The sequence below is a fragment of the Fistularia commersonii genome, chromosome 10, assembly GCF_037954325.1.
Source record: "Fistularia commersonii isolate RoL2024-O1a breed Wild chromosome 10, RoL_Fcom_v1.0, whole genome shotgun sequence".
In the NCBI taxonomy this organism is placed as follows: domain Eukaryota; kingdom Metazoa; phylum Chordata; class Actinopteri; order Syngnathiformes; family Fistulariidae; genus Fistularia; species Fistularia commersonii.
In genome coordinates, this window is record NC_141293.1 from 2,998,406 (window position 1) to 3,015,150 (window position 16,745).

Here is a 16,745-nt window from a genome sequence, read left to right on the forward strand (position 1 = left end):
TTGACTCTGCACTGACGCTGCTAGCGATTGTTGACTCTGCGCAGACTCTGGGCCAACGCTGCTTGTGACGGTAGGCTCTACGCTAACGCTGCTAGCAACGGTTGACTCTGTGTTAACGCTGCTAGCGAGGGTTGACTGTGCACTGACTCTGCGCTAATGTTGCTCGTGACGGTTGACACTGCGCTGACTATGCGCTAACACTGCAACGGTAGACTCTGCGCTAACGCAGCTAAGGACGGTTGACTGCGCTAACGCTTCTAGCCAGTTGACACTGCCAGTGTTAATACCACCTAATACTGTACATGTTATTTTCCATTCTGTATCTTCATGTATATAAACTATATATACTGAGCATACATGTGAAGATACAGACATTAGATATTCCTTCATTCCTTCGTCATCCTATGACGGACAGTTTAGTCTTCACCTGTCCTTGATCTTGTTGGTCCGCTCCACAGCGTCGATGTCCATGCGGATCTTGTACTGGACGTGCGGCGGGACGCTGGCGGTCCAGGGGTACATGTCCAGGAACACGACGCCGGCCCAGTACTTGTTGTCCTCCAGCAGGTGCAGGGCCTGGTGGATCATCTGGGCTTCGTCGTTGTAGGCCACGAACTTGTCCAGGTCGATGCACTACATCGGGAGGGCGGGAGGGTTGTTATGGTAACGTCCGGGCGTTTAAGCATTGATTCCCACATTTCACCTCCGGGAGATCCCACACCGCTATTGCACGTTTATTACACGCTTATTACATGTTATTACACGCTTATTACGCATTTATTATGCCTGTATTCATCCGGACGCTGAGTTTTTTTTTTTTAAATTCAGCAACTCACAGGAAAAAGGAAAACGATTGCGAGCTTGTTTGCGCCTGCGTGCACGGCGCCGCTACCGCACAAGCTCATAATGCAAGCTCCGGTCCTTTACACACATCTTATGGAACATATGCAATTAGGGTGTGAAATTCCCAACACACACACACACACACAAGTACACACACACACCAGTGTGTCTAATGTCTCCATTCACCTGAGTGTACAATAAGAACCGCGAGAAAAGCACCTCCCATTCATTCAGGATGGGGGGGCCAGGTTTATGCTACGCTAGCTTGACAGCTATGTCTAATCGGCTAAATGGCTAAATTGTTGGCGGGGGCCTGGAAGGATCTCCTGGGACAAAGGGGAGATTGAGATGCCTGCACAGATAGAGGCTCCCTCTTCTCTCTCCATCTTCTGGGGGGTGAAGATGGATGGATAGCGATTTGCCCTCTTTTATTCCGCGGACAAGTTGGGGGGCGGAAAGCCGGTCGAGGCGTTGAAACAACATTGAGCCCAGACGGAGGTTCACGACCCTCCGCGACCCTTTCATCACGAGGCCCCGAAGGGGTGGGGAGCAGATACGATATTCTCTCAAATTATAAATCCACTCATTTGCAAAATTCATGTGTTCACACAGAATGTAATAACAGTGTAATAACAGTGTAATAGCAGTGTAATAGCAGTGTAATAGTGTAACAGCAATGTCATTACGGAAGACAATCCGATTTCAATACCTCAAAGCGACTCGTCTTACACCTCTTACCCGTCCGTACTGGTTGAGCGTGCGAAGGATCTGGTCGGCGGCGTCGAACACGTCCCGCCAATCGAAAGCGGGCATGCCAGCCCCCCTCTGGTCCTCGCCGCCGCCGCCGTCGCGGCGCAGGAAGTTGAGGATGTGCATGGTGGTGAGCTCTGTGTCCGCCAGACGGCTGTCCAAGAAATCCATCACCGTGGGGTTTCTCAAGGTGTCCTGCAAACGGGGAGGAGGTTACAGAAGAACGTGGAGAAAATAATTGAATAATCTTAATCCCAAACGTAAACGTGTGATGGCGTTACGTCCATTTTTTTACATGGATGTTATCATTTTATGGGTTGCCATGTGACGTTCAGACACACACACACACACACTTAAATTAAGAAAAAAAAACATGATATAATCCCCGCTTGAAAAGAAAAACCCATTTTTAATCTATAGATTAAAAATAATCTGACCAAAACATGTAAAAATTGGGAGTTGCTCTCACCGGCGCCCCCTAGTGGAGAGATAAACGTAAACCTGGTCGGAGCCCGGATTACGGGACCGTCTCAGAAAATTAGAATATTGTGATAAAGTTCTTAATCTTCGGTAATGTAATTAAAAAAACAAATGACTTTTTCATGATATTCTAATATTTTGAGATAGGATTTTTGAGTTTTCTTAAGATGTAAGCCATAATCATTAATATTAAAATAATAAAAGGCTTGCAATATTACAGTTGATAATGAATCCAGAATGCATGACATTTTTGTTTTTTTGTAATTGCATTACAGAAGATGAAGAACTTTATCACAATATTCTAATATTCTGAGATTATTCACGGAGACGGCGTCCGATTGGTCGAGAGTGGCGGGTGGGCGGGGCTTGTAGGACCTACCCTGATCATGTTCATCTGCACGCTGTCGTGGAGGAACGACCAGAGTTGGGGTCCAACCTCCTCCCACGCCCTCGCCATGTTCAGCAGCCTCTCCAGCTCCTCAAAGGTGGTGTTGGCCTTCACACACGCACACACACACACACACACACACACACACACACACACACACGCGCACACACACATACACACAGACATGGGTGTCAATCACAGTGAGTGGCGTTTGATTGCAATGTTGGATTTGATTTAAAATGACTTCATTTAATCTCTTCATGTCCTTTATATTTGCAGAAATTGACACTTTATTCCAATAAATTGACTTTATTCCCAAAGAGCTACCACTTCAATTGAAAATATTATATTATTATTAACAAGTAACTTATTCCTCCAACGTTGCAATACCTGCTTTCAATGTAATCCCTGTTATTCCACTGCAATAAATTTTATTCCAATGCAATCCCTGTGTGTCCGCTGTAATAATAGTTTTATTCCAATGTAATCCCTGTTATTACAATGTAATAACTTTTATTCCACTGAAATCCCTGTTATTCCAGTGTAATAGTAGTTTATTCCAATATAATCCCTGTTCTTCCACTGTAAAAATACTTTTATTCCGATGTAATACTGTTATTCCACTGTAATAAATTTCATTACATTGTAATCCCTGTTATTCCATTGTAATACTAGTTTTATTCCAATGTAATCCCTGTTATTCCACTGTAAAAATACTTTTACTCCGATGTAATACTGTTATTCCACTCTAATAAATTTTATTTAACGTAATCCCTGTTATTCCATTGTAATAATAGTTTTATTCCAATGTAATCCCTGTTATTCCATTGTAATAATGTTTTATTCCAATGCAATCCCTGTTATTCCACTGTACTAAATTTTATTCCAATGTAATCCCTGTTATTCCACTGTAATAAATTTTATTCCAATATAATCCCTGTCATTCCATTGTAAAAAATTATTTCAATCCAATCCCTGTTATTCCACTGTAAAAATACTTTTATTCCGATGTAATCCCTGTCAGTCCACTGTAATAAATTTTATTCCAATGTAATCCCTATTATTCCACTGTAATAAATGACATTTGTCACTCCTCCCCAGTTCAGACGGTACGAAGTTGCTAATCTTCCACTTCAGTGTGAAAAGTTGTTTTAAAGCCGCCCCTCTGATCGGATTAAAAGGTGTAAAAATGACAGCTGAGGGAATAATAATCTGGGCTCACGCTGCGCAGTATCCTGCGAGTGGCGGGGGAGTCGGGGGTGTAGAGGATCTTTCCCATCAGCAGAGGCTTGACGGAGCTCCACACCATCTTGGTGATGGGGTTGGACTCCAGGGTCTCCATCAGGGAGTTGCAGAAAGGAGCTGGACCAGACGGGACGGACGGGAGAGAAAAGAGGAACAAAAGAAATAATCCCAAAGATTACGGCAAGTCGTCGGGTGCCTTTTTTGAAATTCCTTGTTGGGATTTTTTTTAAATCTAGTTTTCTTTGTTTTTATGCGTCGCCCACTAATTTGCACATTCACAGCTAATCATGTATTTTGTTTCAAACATTTTGTCTTTTTTTTTTATTTTTTTTTATTTCCAATTGATAATTCCATCTCAAGTTAGATTATTTTATTTAATAGTATTTTGAACATATGATTACATTTTCTTCTATTTAATTTTAATTCATTCTAGACATTCATTCGTGACAGTTCTATTTGAAATTATTCTTTATGATGAACTGATCATTGGTTTTGTTTTAATAAATATTTTACTTTACTAATTGGATGTAGTGGCAGATCAAAGAATCAATCACAGAATCATTTGAAGTTGGATTTAGTCCGAGATGAAAGAATTGAGGTGTGGATGGAGATAAAAGTATAGTGGGGGGTATTTGGAGATCAGACAATCTTTTCAAGTGTGTTGTAGTTGGAGATCAAAGAATAAATTATAGAATTGTTCTTAGTGGGATGGAGTTGGAGGTGAAAGACTCTTTTGAATTGAGATGTTATTGGAGATCAAATAATTGTTTGAAGTGTGATGTTGTTGGAGATCAAATCATTGATTGAAGTTGGATGTAGTTGAGATCAAAGAATAAGTAACAGTAGAATATGTCTTAGTGGGATGTAGTTGGAGATGAAAGAATCTTTTGAAATGGGATGTAGTTCGAGATCAAATAGATGTTTGAAGTGGAATTAAGTTGGAGATGAAAGACTCTTTTTAAGTGGGATGTAGTTGGAGCTCAAATAATTGTTTGAAGTGTGACGTTGTTGGAGAGCTGTCATTGTTTGAAGTGGGATGTAGTTGAGATCAAAGAATAAATAATAGAAGAATCTGTCTTAGTGGGATGTATTTGGAGATGAAAGAATCTTTTGAAGTGGGATGTAGTTGGAGATCAGATAGATGTTTGAAGTGGAATTTAGTTGGAGATGAAAGACTCTTGAAGTGGGATGTAGTTGGGGATCAGATAGATGTTTGAAGTGGAATTTAGTTGGAGATGAAAGACTCTTTTGAAGTGGGATGCAGTTGGGGCTCAAATGATTGTTTGAAGTGGGATGTTGTTGGAGATCAGTCATTGAAGTGGGATGTAGTTGAAATCAAAGAATAAATAGTAGAATCTGTCTTAGTGGGATGTAGTTGGAGATTAAATCATCTTTTGAAGGGGGATGTAATTGGATATCAAATAGATGTTTGAAGTGGAATTTAGATGGAGATGAAAGACAGTTTTGAAATGGGATGTTATTGGAGATCAAATAATTGTTTGAAGAGTGATGTTGGAGATCAAAGAATGAATTATAGAATCATTCTTAGTAGGATGTAGTTGGAGATGAAAGACTCTTTGGAAGTGGGATGTTGTTGGAGATCAAATAATGAGATCAAAGAATTCTTTAAAAAATCTTTCTTAGTGGGATGTAGTTGGAGATGAAAGATGAGCTCCTTTTAATCCTGGATACTTTGGCTTACAAGATTATCTACCACGACGGTGAGTGAGCGACTCTTCCAAAGTTCCCATGGGTAAGGTGACCTTGGACCTGAGAAGGTTCAAACCACGCGGGACCTGAAGATGTGTCCTTACTGGTGCTGTCGTCGTAGACGTAGCTGCGGCTCTTGGTGCCGTTGACCCCGAGGAAGACCTTGTAGTTGTTGTCCTCGTACCAGTTGAAGGACAGGACCCTGGATCCCGACCCCTCCGGGTAGCCGCAGAACAGGGCGGAGACCGAGGAGAGCAGCTGGGAGAAGGAGGGCGGACCTCCGGCCTGGAACAGCGAGGAGGCCGCCTTCAGGAGCTCCTGGGAACCCTCGCGCTCCAGCAGCTGGAGACACAGAGCACACCAGAACAGGTTCTCAGCTTCTGCTCCAACGCGAGACGTGTCTGGGTGGAGTGGAGAACCTGGAGAGAACCCAGGCAGGACCACATGGAGACTCCACTCAGGGAGAACCCCTTTCAAGAGAACATGGAGAGAACTCGGACAGGGGGGTACCCAAGCAGGACAACCTGGAGAACCTGGAGGGAACTTCAGCGGGAGAACATTCGGAGAACTTGGGCAGGAGAACATGGAGACTCCATAGAGAATCTAACCATGGTGGAGACTACTCAGGGAGAACTCAGGCAACAGAACATTGAGAGTACCCAGACAGGAGAGCATTGAGGGTATCCAAACAGGACAACATGAAGAGTACCCAGGAAGAAGAACCTGGGGAGTACTTCACTAGGAGAACATTTGAAGAACTTCACTGGGAGAACATTTGGAGAACTTCAGCTGGATAACTTTGAGAACCGCTTTCAAGAGAGCATGGAGAGAACTCAGACAGGAGGGTACCCAAGCAGGACAACATGAAGAGTACCCGGGCAGAAGAACCTGGAGTGGACTTCAGCAGGAGAACATTTCAAGAACTTGGGCGGCAGAACATGGAGACTCCATGGAGTAACTGGACCAAGAACCCAGGTACCAGAACATGGAGAGCACCCAGAAAGAGACCACAGAGGGTACCCAAACAGGAGAACATAAAGAGTACCCAGGAAGGAGAACCTGGAGAGAACTTTGGCAGGAGGACCTGAAAAGAAGCCGCGGAGATTCATCAGGACGCAGAGTGAGCGGTCTTTGAAGCTCCACACCCTTGATCCAACGGCTCTTCTGATTGGCCGAGACAGAGACGCTCCGTAACGCAAACAGCGGCGCAGACAACAATGACCGCCGGGGGAACAAACATCGCCGCCACAACCAAATATCCTTCCATTGATGCGGCCAAAATAGCATCCTCGCCGTGGCGCGCATCACTTCCTGTCGGGGGGGCGGGTGCGTTTGAGGCACGGACGAACTCAGATGATCGGACGGTCAGGAGGTCAAATGGCAAATGAGTCACTGCTTTTCAATCCCCCGCCCCTCCCTCGGTGAAACGTGCGAACGTGGAACACACACACACACACACACACACACACAAACACACACACACACACACACACACTTGGACGCCAAGAGGAAGGAGATGTGGGGAACGGGAGCACTTGGCTCGCCATTCTGTCACCACGGCGATATGTAGGGCCCGCCTCCAGGATGTGTCATCACTCGGGAATGTCATCCCCCCCGACACACACACACACACACACACACACACCTGTAGGAGCAGTGAACGTGCCGAAACACACACCTCCGTCCAAATGTGTGTGTGTGCACGTCTACAATGAGTGTATTTGGGTTCCTTCTTGGGACCAAAGTGAAGGTCCTTATCTCAGTGTTTCAAGATTTTCCTTCCTAATCCAACACCGCCTCACACACACACACACACACACACACACACACACACACACACACACACACACACACACACACACAAGAGCTAACGTTTTACTAGCGTGACATCGCAACCGGAAGGTCCTTTGGAAGGACACAACAGCAAAGTCGTGTCCTCTGTCGGGGTTACCTCTGTGCTAAGCTAACAAGGGGTGCAGACCCGTTTTGCCATCATGCTAACCAAGAGAAGAAAGCGGAGGCACTGATTGGATCGCCTGAAGCCCCACGTCTCGAAATTCGGTGCGTTCCGTTCAAAAAGCTAAACTGCGGTAACCCGGTTTGGGATCAGACTACTTCCTGGACGAGTCGCAAGGAGCAAAATTATGGTTGACAAACAAACTGCTAGCAGGCCGCTAACCACTAGCTTACTGTTTGTCCCATCCTGGAATGTGTTATTAAAGAAGCACCTATAATTGTTATTTCTTTAAAAAAATCAGATATCTAATCTATACAGCATAATCCAGGGGGGGTCGCTGTTGTTTTAGTAGCAACGCATGCTAGCAATGCTTGCTAGCTTGACGACAAACGGACGTTGTTCATTTTTAACTCGGGCTTTCTGCTAGCGTTAACTGGCTCGGTACGCTAATAACGCTGCATTGAGCTGCTTTTGGGTCCAATTTTCAGTATGAGGGAATCAAAGGGACCGATGCTAAGCTACACAGCTTTCCAAGAGACAAGAAGAGAAGAAGTGAGTAAGACTTGTGGACGCACACGACTCCCGAAGGAGTCGCGGCTGTTCTCTACGTGTTTCTTCGGGTGCTAATTAGCCAAGCTAATTTGCTGAAAGAGCTCACGGCTGCTGCTAGTTTTAAAAGGGATGCTAAAGCCAAACGCCGGGCCTACAGATTTCTTTCACAAGCAGACAAAAGGTCCTTTGGGCAGCGAGTGGAGCCTTTTTTTAACTTTTAGTTCTAAGTTGGAAGATTATTGTGATCTTGAAATATTAAATAAAATTATATCTATTATTTTTTGCCGCTCAAAATAACGTCACACTCGCGGAAGCCGGTAAAGTCCCGATTTGCAGATGCTGTGCACAGAAGTTCAGGAGCAGAAGTCCCATAAACCGGGTAAAATAAATATTTATGAAGATATTTTGCAAATATTTATTTTTTATTGTTTACTGACACAGTGATTTTTTTTCCCGATTTATTTTTAAAATTCAGGTCAAGGCTCCGCTACACGCTCTGAAAGGCCAAAGCTCAAAATGAGTTCATTACATAAATAAAATTTAATTTTCTCCGTAATACTTTGTGAATTTCAGAAGCAACACACTACACACTTGTTTATACAAAGTGTAAAAGTAATAAAAAGCAATATATACAGCGGTACCTTTATTTTAGACGTCAAAAAGTAATTGCGGCTCCCGGTGTTTTATTTTCCGAGGAAACCGGGTCCAAATGGCTCTTTGGGTGTTAAAGGTTGCCGACCCCTGTGCTAAGCTAACTTGTCTGTTAGCCCTGTTAGCACCACCTCGCTTTTCTACGATTTTATACAAACTACGTCTGGTCAAACGGGACAATAACATCTCAGTAAAGGCCTCGGAAAAACGTCGCACTTTAGCGGGCCGGGTCGCTAACGCGTAGCCGCAGGGGTCACATGACCGCGCCCCCTCCCCCGCGCTGTCCGGCCCGTCACTCGGCACGCCGTTCTTGGAAAAGCGGGGTTTCCTGCCAGGGGCTAAAAATACCCCCCCGGAGGCAGGAAGGGGGCGGGAGGGGTTTCAGAGAACTTACCACTCGGATCTTCTCCGACAGCGCCTTCAGAACCTGACCCCAGAAGTTCAGGTCGATCCCCGGGGAGCTCTTGTTCTGCACCTGGGGCATCTGGAGGAACACGTGTGAAGCCATGAGATATTTCATTCATGTGTGTGTGTGTGTGTGTGTGTGTGCATGCAAATGTCCTATGGGTTTGTAAGTAATTGTATGCACGCCTGTATGTGTGTGTGTGTGTGTGTCTGTATATGTCTGTATTTTTGCGTGTGATTGAAACTATTTGTGTGTCTGTGCTTTTAAGAAATAATTGTGTGTGTGTGTGTGTGTGTGTCCGTGTGTGTGTATGTTCATGTATGTGTGTGTGTTTTGTGTACCTGTGTGCATCCGTGTGTGTGTACCTGTCTCTACGAACTGTGTGTCAATGCCCAGTGTGTCTGGAACATGTGCGTATGTGTGTGTGTGTGTGTGTGCATGCAAATGTCCTATGGGTTTGTAAGTAATTGTATGCATGCCTCTATGTGTGTGTGTGTGCTTGTGTGTGTGTGTGTGTGTGTGTGTGTGTGTGTGTGTGTGTGCCTATGTCTATATGGCCGTATTTTTACGTGTGATTGTAACTATTTGTGTGTCTGTGCTTTTAAGAAAAAAATGTGTGTTTGTGTCTGTGTTTGTGTGTACATGTATGCGTGTGTTTTGTGTACCTGTTTGCATCCGTGTGTGTGTGTGTACCTGTCTCTAGGATCTCTGTGTCAATGCCCAGTGTGTCTGGATGTATATGCACATATGTGTGTGTGTGTGTGTGTGTGTGTGTGTGTGTGTGCATGCAAATGTCCCATGGGTTTGTAAATAGTAGCATGCCTCTATGTGTGTGTGTGTGTGTGTGTGTCTATGTCTATATGGCCGTATTTTTGCATGTGATTGTAACAATTTGTGTGTCTGTGCTTTTAAGAAATAAATGTGTGTGTGTGTGTGTCCGTTTTTGTGTGTGTATGTACATGTATGTGTGTGTGTTTGTGTACCTGTTTGCATTCGTGTGTACCTGTCTCTACGATCTGTGTGTCAACGCCCAGTGTGTCTGGATGTACATATGTGTGTGTGTGTGTGTGTGTGTGTCTACATGAGTACCTTTGTCTACGTGCATTTGTGTGTGTGCTCGTTTGTGTGCTTGCTTGTGTGTGCGCTTTTGTGTGTGTGTGTGTGTGTGTGTGTGTGTGCAATTGCGTGCATGCATGTGTGCACACACTCATCTATTCATGAGTTTGTCTCCATAGGTTCGTGTGTGCGTGTGCATATGTGTTTTGTGCATGCATGCATGCGTGTGTGTGTGTGCATGTGAGTTTACGTGCGTGTGTATGTGTTTGTGCATGTGAGTCTGTACGTGAGTTTGCGCATGTGTGTGTGGTTGTGTTTACACATGTGAGTTTGCGTGCATGTGTGTACACGCGCATCCATTCCTGAGTATGTTTGTCTTCATGCATGTGTGTGTGCGTGTGTGCGTTTTTGTGCATGCGTATGTGTGTGTGTGTGTGTGTGTGTGTGTGTGTGTGTGTGTGTGTGCGTGCGCATATACTCATGAATGTTTGTCTGCATGCATTTGCGTGTGTGCGTGCCTGCATGTGTGTGTGCATGTTAGTCTGTACGTGAGTTTGCGTGTGTGTGTGGTTGTGCTTGCGCATGAGTTTGCATACATGTGTGCGTGCGCGTGCTCACGTGTGTGTGACTCTCCATGCATGTGTATGTGTGTGTTTGCATGTGAGTCTGTACGTGAGTTTGTGCGTGTGTGTGGTTGTGTTTACAAATATGAGTTTGCATGCATGTGTGTGTGCATCCATTCATGAGTGTGTTTGTCTCCATGCGTTTGTGTGTGTGCATGCAGCCATGTGTGTGTGTGTGTGTGTGTGTGCATGTGAGTCCGTTTGCATGTGTGTTAGTGGTTATATTTGCAACGAATTTGCATAAGTGTGTGTGCGTGCGCGCATCCATTCATAAGTATACATGCATTTATGTGTGTGGCCGTTTTTGTGTCTGCATGTGTATGCGCTTTTGTGTGTGTGTGTGAATGTGAATTTGTGAGTCTGTACATGAGTTTCCATGTGTGTATTATTGTGTGAGTGTGTGTGTGTGTGTGTGTGAACCTTCCCTCCAGTATCCAGAGCTGCTGTTATTTCTTTGTCTTGTACTTGTGCTAATGGTGTATCAACACACATGCTAGTCCATAGATAACTAGCGTACGGCCAAAACGGCGTTTGTGTGACTCAAGCGGCGTTCCTCCCGCCCGCCCGCCCGCCCGCCCGCCCGGCCCGAGGTCTGCGGAAACGCCGGGCGCCAAGACAAACCCTCGCATGAGATCTCCTTCCTCGGACATTCCTCTGAGCGGCGAGGGGAAGGAGGGAAGGAGGGAGGGGGAGCGGCGGAAGAGGAAGGGAGGATGTGGACGGAGGTCTGACGGGGAGAGCCGTCAGCAGCTGGTGCTAAGCTAGGGAGCCCGAGCTGTGGCGTTTGTGTCCCCGCAAATGCAGTAAAGCCCTCTCTTTTGGTGTACATATACGCGTGTGTTAGCTTAGCATAAAACGCTCATTTAGCAACTCGGCCGAGCTTGAAGTTTTCCGCGTAGTACAAGTACTACAGCTCTTATTTACTTCAAATAATACTCCGTGATGCTAACTAGCGAGAGGCAGGCCTCACAGAGTACCCAATTCCTTGCTATGCTACTCGGATCATCGTCAACCGTCTCTAACTAGCTAGCAATACTAGGTAGCGCACGCTACCTCTAGCAGAAGCCATCGCCTTCCGACATTCCGGTTAGTCCAAGGTACTTCCTACCTCCTTCCTACCTACAAGTACTACAGCTCTTATTTACTTCAAATAGTACTCCGGGATGCTAACTAGTGAGAGGGAGGCCCAACAGAGTACCCGATTCTTTGCTATGCTACTCCACTCATCGTCAACCGTCTCTAACTAGCTAGCTTGGCGCAATACTAGGTAGCGCACGCTACCTCTAGCAGAAGCCATCGCCTTCCAACACTCCGGATAGTCCGAGGTACTTCCCGTAACTTCAGAAGTGAGTGATTCGTGCTACATCGTGCTAAGCTAACAAGAAGGCTTCCCTTGTGTGAATGCAGAAAAGAGAGTGTTTTTTCTGTATTTGCAGGGACTAAAAATGTCAACAGTTCCTTTATCAAAGTAAAAATATAGAAATATCACGAGTAAATCACTGCCTCAAGAGACCGAGTGAATACTCCGTGTACTTATTGTCGTATTCAGTGTCAGTTAGACTCAGGACAGAAGTTCCAGGACGTAGCCTGCGCCCTAGCTTCTTGTTTATACCTCCCATCCTCACAATGTCCGCCATTTTTGTTTTGTTTTGCTGTTGTGATTAGCCGGGCCGCGGCGGTGGTGTATTTATGTAAGACAGCATATCGGGCCCTGGGGGGGGCGGGGAGCTCGGCTAAACCCATTAGAGAAACAGGCCAAGAGGGATAAAGCTGTGCCAACTCCCTGAGCCAGTCACCTGACCCGCTCAGGCTGCAGGCTAACAAAAACACACACAGCGTTGTAGGAAAATGTCAAAACACACCGGCGGAACGTTACTCCCTCGACCGCGCCTGAATGTTTATCTTGGCTGAACGCGGCTCATCCTCAAAACATGGTGTGAAAGGGTTAAAACCTGAGCCTCGGCGCCGTTCCAGGACCAGAATAAAGCCTGTGAGTCACCTGGACCAGATACCTGGGGTCACATGTTGGCATCGGCTGGTCCGGGACGCATCCGTGAAGCACAATGCGGTAACCGTGTAATTAACGCTGTATAACCGTGTTATTACATAGGAATGTACGCTAACGTCTGCCATGGTCGTAAATCTCACGTCAGAGCCGCTCCGGTGGATCATTGATCTTGAAGGACGCCGCCGCGAGCTAAACTCTCGCGGGAGGAGACCCTGAGGATGGCACATCTTGGCTGTCTTGGGTAGCCCAACAACAATAAGCAGGAAATGGATCAAGTCAAAGGAAAATCTCGGGTATATTAGCATATTAGCTTAAGCAATCACTTCAGGAATAAATTTCAAAAAGGTAAATACAAAGTAGTGATTACAGTTTGGATCTGCGTACTGGTATTTCTACAAGTCAGGAGGCTGGATTTGGAAAGGGTGGCTGCTTTCCCCGGGCCTACGCAAAAGAATAACTTCAAGTCTGAAGACGAGCGCTCCGTGTAAAAACATTGCTAACGCTGGAGGCAGTGACGAACGGATTCCCGTCTCACATGTATTCAACCAAAGGCCGAAACATCCGATATCAGTTAGCTAAGAACCCGAGGCCATCTAATGAACGCCGGTTTTCTTCTCCACTGCCTGCCTCTTCGCGACTTAAGTCACTCCAAAAATGTACCGTTCCACTCGAACTTCTGAGAGCTTCTGCTACTTTGAAATAATTTGTTTCGTGTGGTTCTGCTCAAACAGGGGCGATACGTTTGAGTTACATGTAAACTCTGAATCACGGTCAGTGATCCACCCCGCCTGAAGGGGGCGGAGTTTCGGGGACACCATGATTCGGGGCGCCAGGGCTCAAGGCACATGGATATGCGTTATTAGGAATACCGCGGAGTTACAGGTACATTCTGCCGGTGGTTCTCCAATCCCGGCCGAGTAGAAAGTACGGAAACCATCTTGCAGCTGCTGCTAGCTTACTGACGGCTAACATTGTATGCATCTGAATCGGGCTTGTTTGTAAACATCGTAAAATTTGGGGGTAAGCAACGGGCTTGTCAGCAAGACCAAGGAGATGCACGGACAGAAGTCCAGGCCGCTCACCAGCTTGAAGATCTTGAAGAAGTCCAGATTGGCGTACAAGACGTCCTCAATCTTCTGCAGACTCGGCTGACTGAGGGCGCACATGGCGTTGCGCACGCCGTGGAGGCCCCTGCGACTCGGGAAGATGATGAAGCGCTCCAGCAGGGCGTGGCTGCAAGCGATGTCCTTCAGCTGCAGGTCCGGGATGCCGAAGGCGAACTGGGGAAGAGGGACGAGTTTTTGTTGCCAACTCAGAAGAACGTGTAGGACTATAACTAGACCCAAATGTCCTGATCATTAGCACAGTGCTGCTACCCTGACATGTATGCTCGACTCTTTTGCTATAAAATAAACATGTCCTCAGCTGCAGGACCGGGATGCTGAAGGCGAACTGGGGGAGGGAGATGAGTTTTTGTTGCCAACTCAGGAGAACATGTTGGACCATAACGAGACCCGAATGTCCTGATTATTAGCACAGTGCTGCTACCTTGACATGTATGCTCGACTCTTTTGCTATAAAATAAACGTTTATAACATAGTCATTTCTGCTCGGGCAACAACATGACATTGCTCCTCTATTTTGAAGCATTAGCCGAAGGTTTGTGAACCCCTGGCGGAGCGAGAGAGAGAGGATGAATTCACAGAAGACGAGATCTTCGGAGGAGAGCACCTGCTCCAGTCGTATCTCTGCGTTGACGAGCTGGTAGACCACGGAGTCGGAGAGGCCGGCGTCCCGCAGCAGGAACGCCGTGAGGACCTCGTCATCCTTCAGAATGTCGTCTATCTTCAGCCCGTGCCCTGAGGGAGGATCGCAACTTATTTCCGTTCAATCTAGAGCATGAAGCGGAAAAAGGAAGTCGCCGGCGCCCGTACCTGCCACCAAAGAAGGGTTGCTGCGTAGAGCTTCCATGAAGTTGGAGAAGGACGTCGCCTCGTGCCACAGGCGGCCGAGCTGCCGGACCTCGGCCTCGGTCAGGAGCTCTTGGAGGTCGGCGTAAAACCTCGCCAGCCTGGAGGCGAACAGCGGCGTGAGCGGAGAACCAGGCGGACGCTTTAACGCCGTTAAACAAAAAAGAAAAACGGGACGTACGCGGAGTTGTTGTAGTTGGAGACGACTCCCGGAGACTCCCCGCGGGTGGGGTACCTGAAGCACGGGTTGTTGGCGTTGCAGAAGATGCCCTGGATCCAAGGCAGGATCCCCGCCGACGGCATGGCCTTGTTTGGGAAGTGGCCTGCGGGATGGGGAAGCAAAAGGGATTCAAAAAAAAAAAGAACCTCCGACCTCTTTTGGTCGCCTCCGGCAGCAGGAGTGCGCTTACATTCGTGCTGCTGGTAGAGCGGGTTCGCCCTCCGGAGCCAAACCAGACCGGCGAACAGCAACACGGGCCAGATGATCTCCAGCAGGAAGCGGACCTGGATGGAGAGAAGGCGGCGGCGGCGGTGAAATCCACGCTTAGGTTCTACGGAAATCATACTCGGGGCAGGAAATGGCGCAACCTTCTGCCGCTTGCGGAGAGTCCAGTTTTTCCACAGCAGCAGGCGGATTTGAGAAGCTGTCTTCATCGCTCGGCCGGTCTTCGCCTCTTCCGCCCACCCCCGAACAGGGACGGGGTCGTCAGACGGCGGGGAACCTGCAAACGCGCCGTGGCGATAGCAGTGTAATAACACTGTAACGACAGCGCTATTACAATGTAATAACAACCTCGGCTCGCCTCTAGTTTCTCGTCGGGGTTTATTCGACAACACGCATCAAAATATGGATTACAACAATCGCTCTTTTGGGTTTGAGGAGGAGGAGGAGGGGTCGTGCACAGACGGGAGGATGACGGCCATGGAAAGTGATTGCGCCGTGTCCCATAGATTACATCCCCACCCCCTCGTCGCCGCCGGGCCGGGCATCTGGCAGGCGTGTCGTCGGGGAGCGCCAAACACGGTCGTTACAAACGATTAAAACTCCTGGAAATATGGCGACGCCCGTGTTGGACGCGGAGATTTGGTATCACCTTAAACCGGCGGCTCGGCAAAACGGTCCAATTTCTCCGGTTAGCGCGCTAATTAAAGCGAAGTTCTCTTCTACGGGGACCCTCCGACGGATCGACAAGTAATAACGCCGTCGGGAGCCGAAGGGGAAGGGAAAGCGGCGTCCGTCCCGCAGAGCCGAGGCGGAGTCTTACCTGATCCAAAAGTTAGCGGGGCATCCAGAGGAAGACGGAGAGCGCTAGCGAAGGCGGAGGAGCTGGACTCGTCCCTCTCTCCTCCCTGCAGGTCACCAGCTCCTTAATCTGATTGCTCTAATCTCCCGGCTCAACACGGGCCGGCAGGAAAAAGACAACGGTCATCCATTTTGAGGGCCGAGGAGGAGGAGGAGGAGGAGGAGGAAGGTCCTGCACCGCTACTGCACCTGGGGGTGGACAAAGTGCTGTTGGGGCTGAAGAGGGTTGGCGTTCCTCCGTGCACCCGTTCCATCGGGGGGGGGGATCGAAACCAGCGATTTCAATTTCTAGTACTTGCTGCAAAACGCCTGGTCTGTTTCTATAAACAGAAAGCGTTTTATCTAGAATATTTATAAATATACGCGTACATCCATTTACACATATATATACATATGTGTATATATATATATACACATATATAGCCTGTATATATATATATATATATATATATATATACACACAAACACACACATATAGCCTGTGTATATATATATATACACATGTTCACACACACACATATATATAGCGAATTTATATATGTATATATATATATATACACACATATGTATATACACACATAGAAACACACACACACACACACGTTTTTATTTTCAAATGTGTGTACATGTATGTACATATACATGTACATGTCTATATAAACACACACATATGTCTATATAAATAAATGAGTATGTATATCTGCATGGATACATATATGCATCCATCCATTTACACATATGTATATACATATGTGTAAATGTATATACACATACCTATCTATATATAGACACACACACATCTA

General features: G+C 46.7%; 1 protein-coding gene across 3 annotated transcripts in view; it reads right to left on the reverse strand.

The window, feature by feature from the left end:
* The window catches only part of LOC147230103 (retinal-specific phospholipid-transporting ATPase ABCA4-like), a 36,352-nt gene extending 20,368 nt beyond the window's left edge, over window positions 1-15,984 (reverse strand). For all 3 annotated transcript variants that reach the window (XM_086153256.1, XM_086153257.1, XM_086153255.1), the window contains exons 1-13: window positions 15,905-15,984; window positions 15,228-15,361; window positions 15,050-15,143; window positions 14,821-14,962; window positions 14,604-14,740; window positions 14,401-14,528; window positions 13,752-13,949; window positions 8,971-9,060; window positions 5,521-5,758; window positions 3,684-3,823; window positions 2,453-2,569; window positions 1,582-1,788; window positions 428-633 (exon numbers count right to left, since the gene is read on the reverse strand). In XM_086153256.1, the coding sequence (XP_086009382.1) occupies window positions 428-633; window positions 1,582-1,788; window positions 2,453-2,569; window positions 3,684-3,823; window positions 5,521-5,758; window positions 8,971-9,060; window positions 13,752-13,949; window positions 14,401-14,528; window positions 14,604-14,740; window positions 14,821-14,962; window positions 15,050-15,143; window positions 15,228-15,293 (1,763 nt within the window). In that variant the 5' untranslated portion in view covers window positions 15,294-15,361; window positions 15,905-15,984. The remainder of the gene's footprint in view (window positions 1-427; window positions 634-1,581; window positions 1,789-2,452; window positions 2,570-3,683; window positions 3,824-5,520; window positions 5,759-8,970; window positions 9,061-13,751; window positions 13,950-14,400; window positions 14,529-14,603; window positions 14,741-14,820; window positions 14,963-15,049; window positions 15,144-15,227; window positions 15,362-15,904) is intronic.
* Window positions 15,985-16,745: the final 761 nt, after the last annotated feature.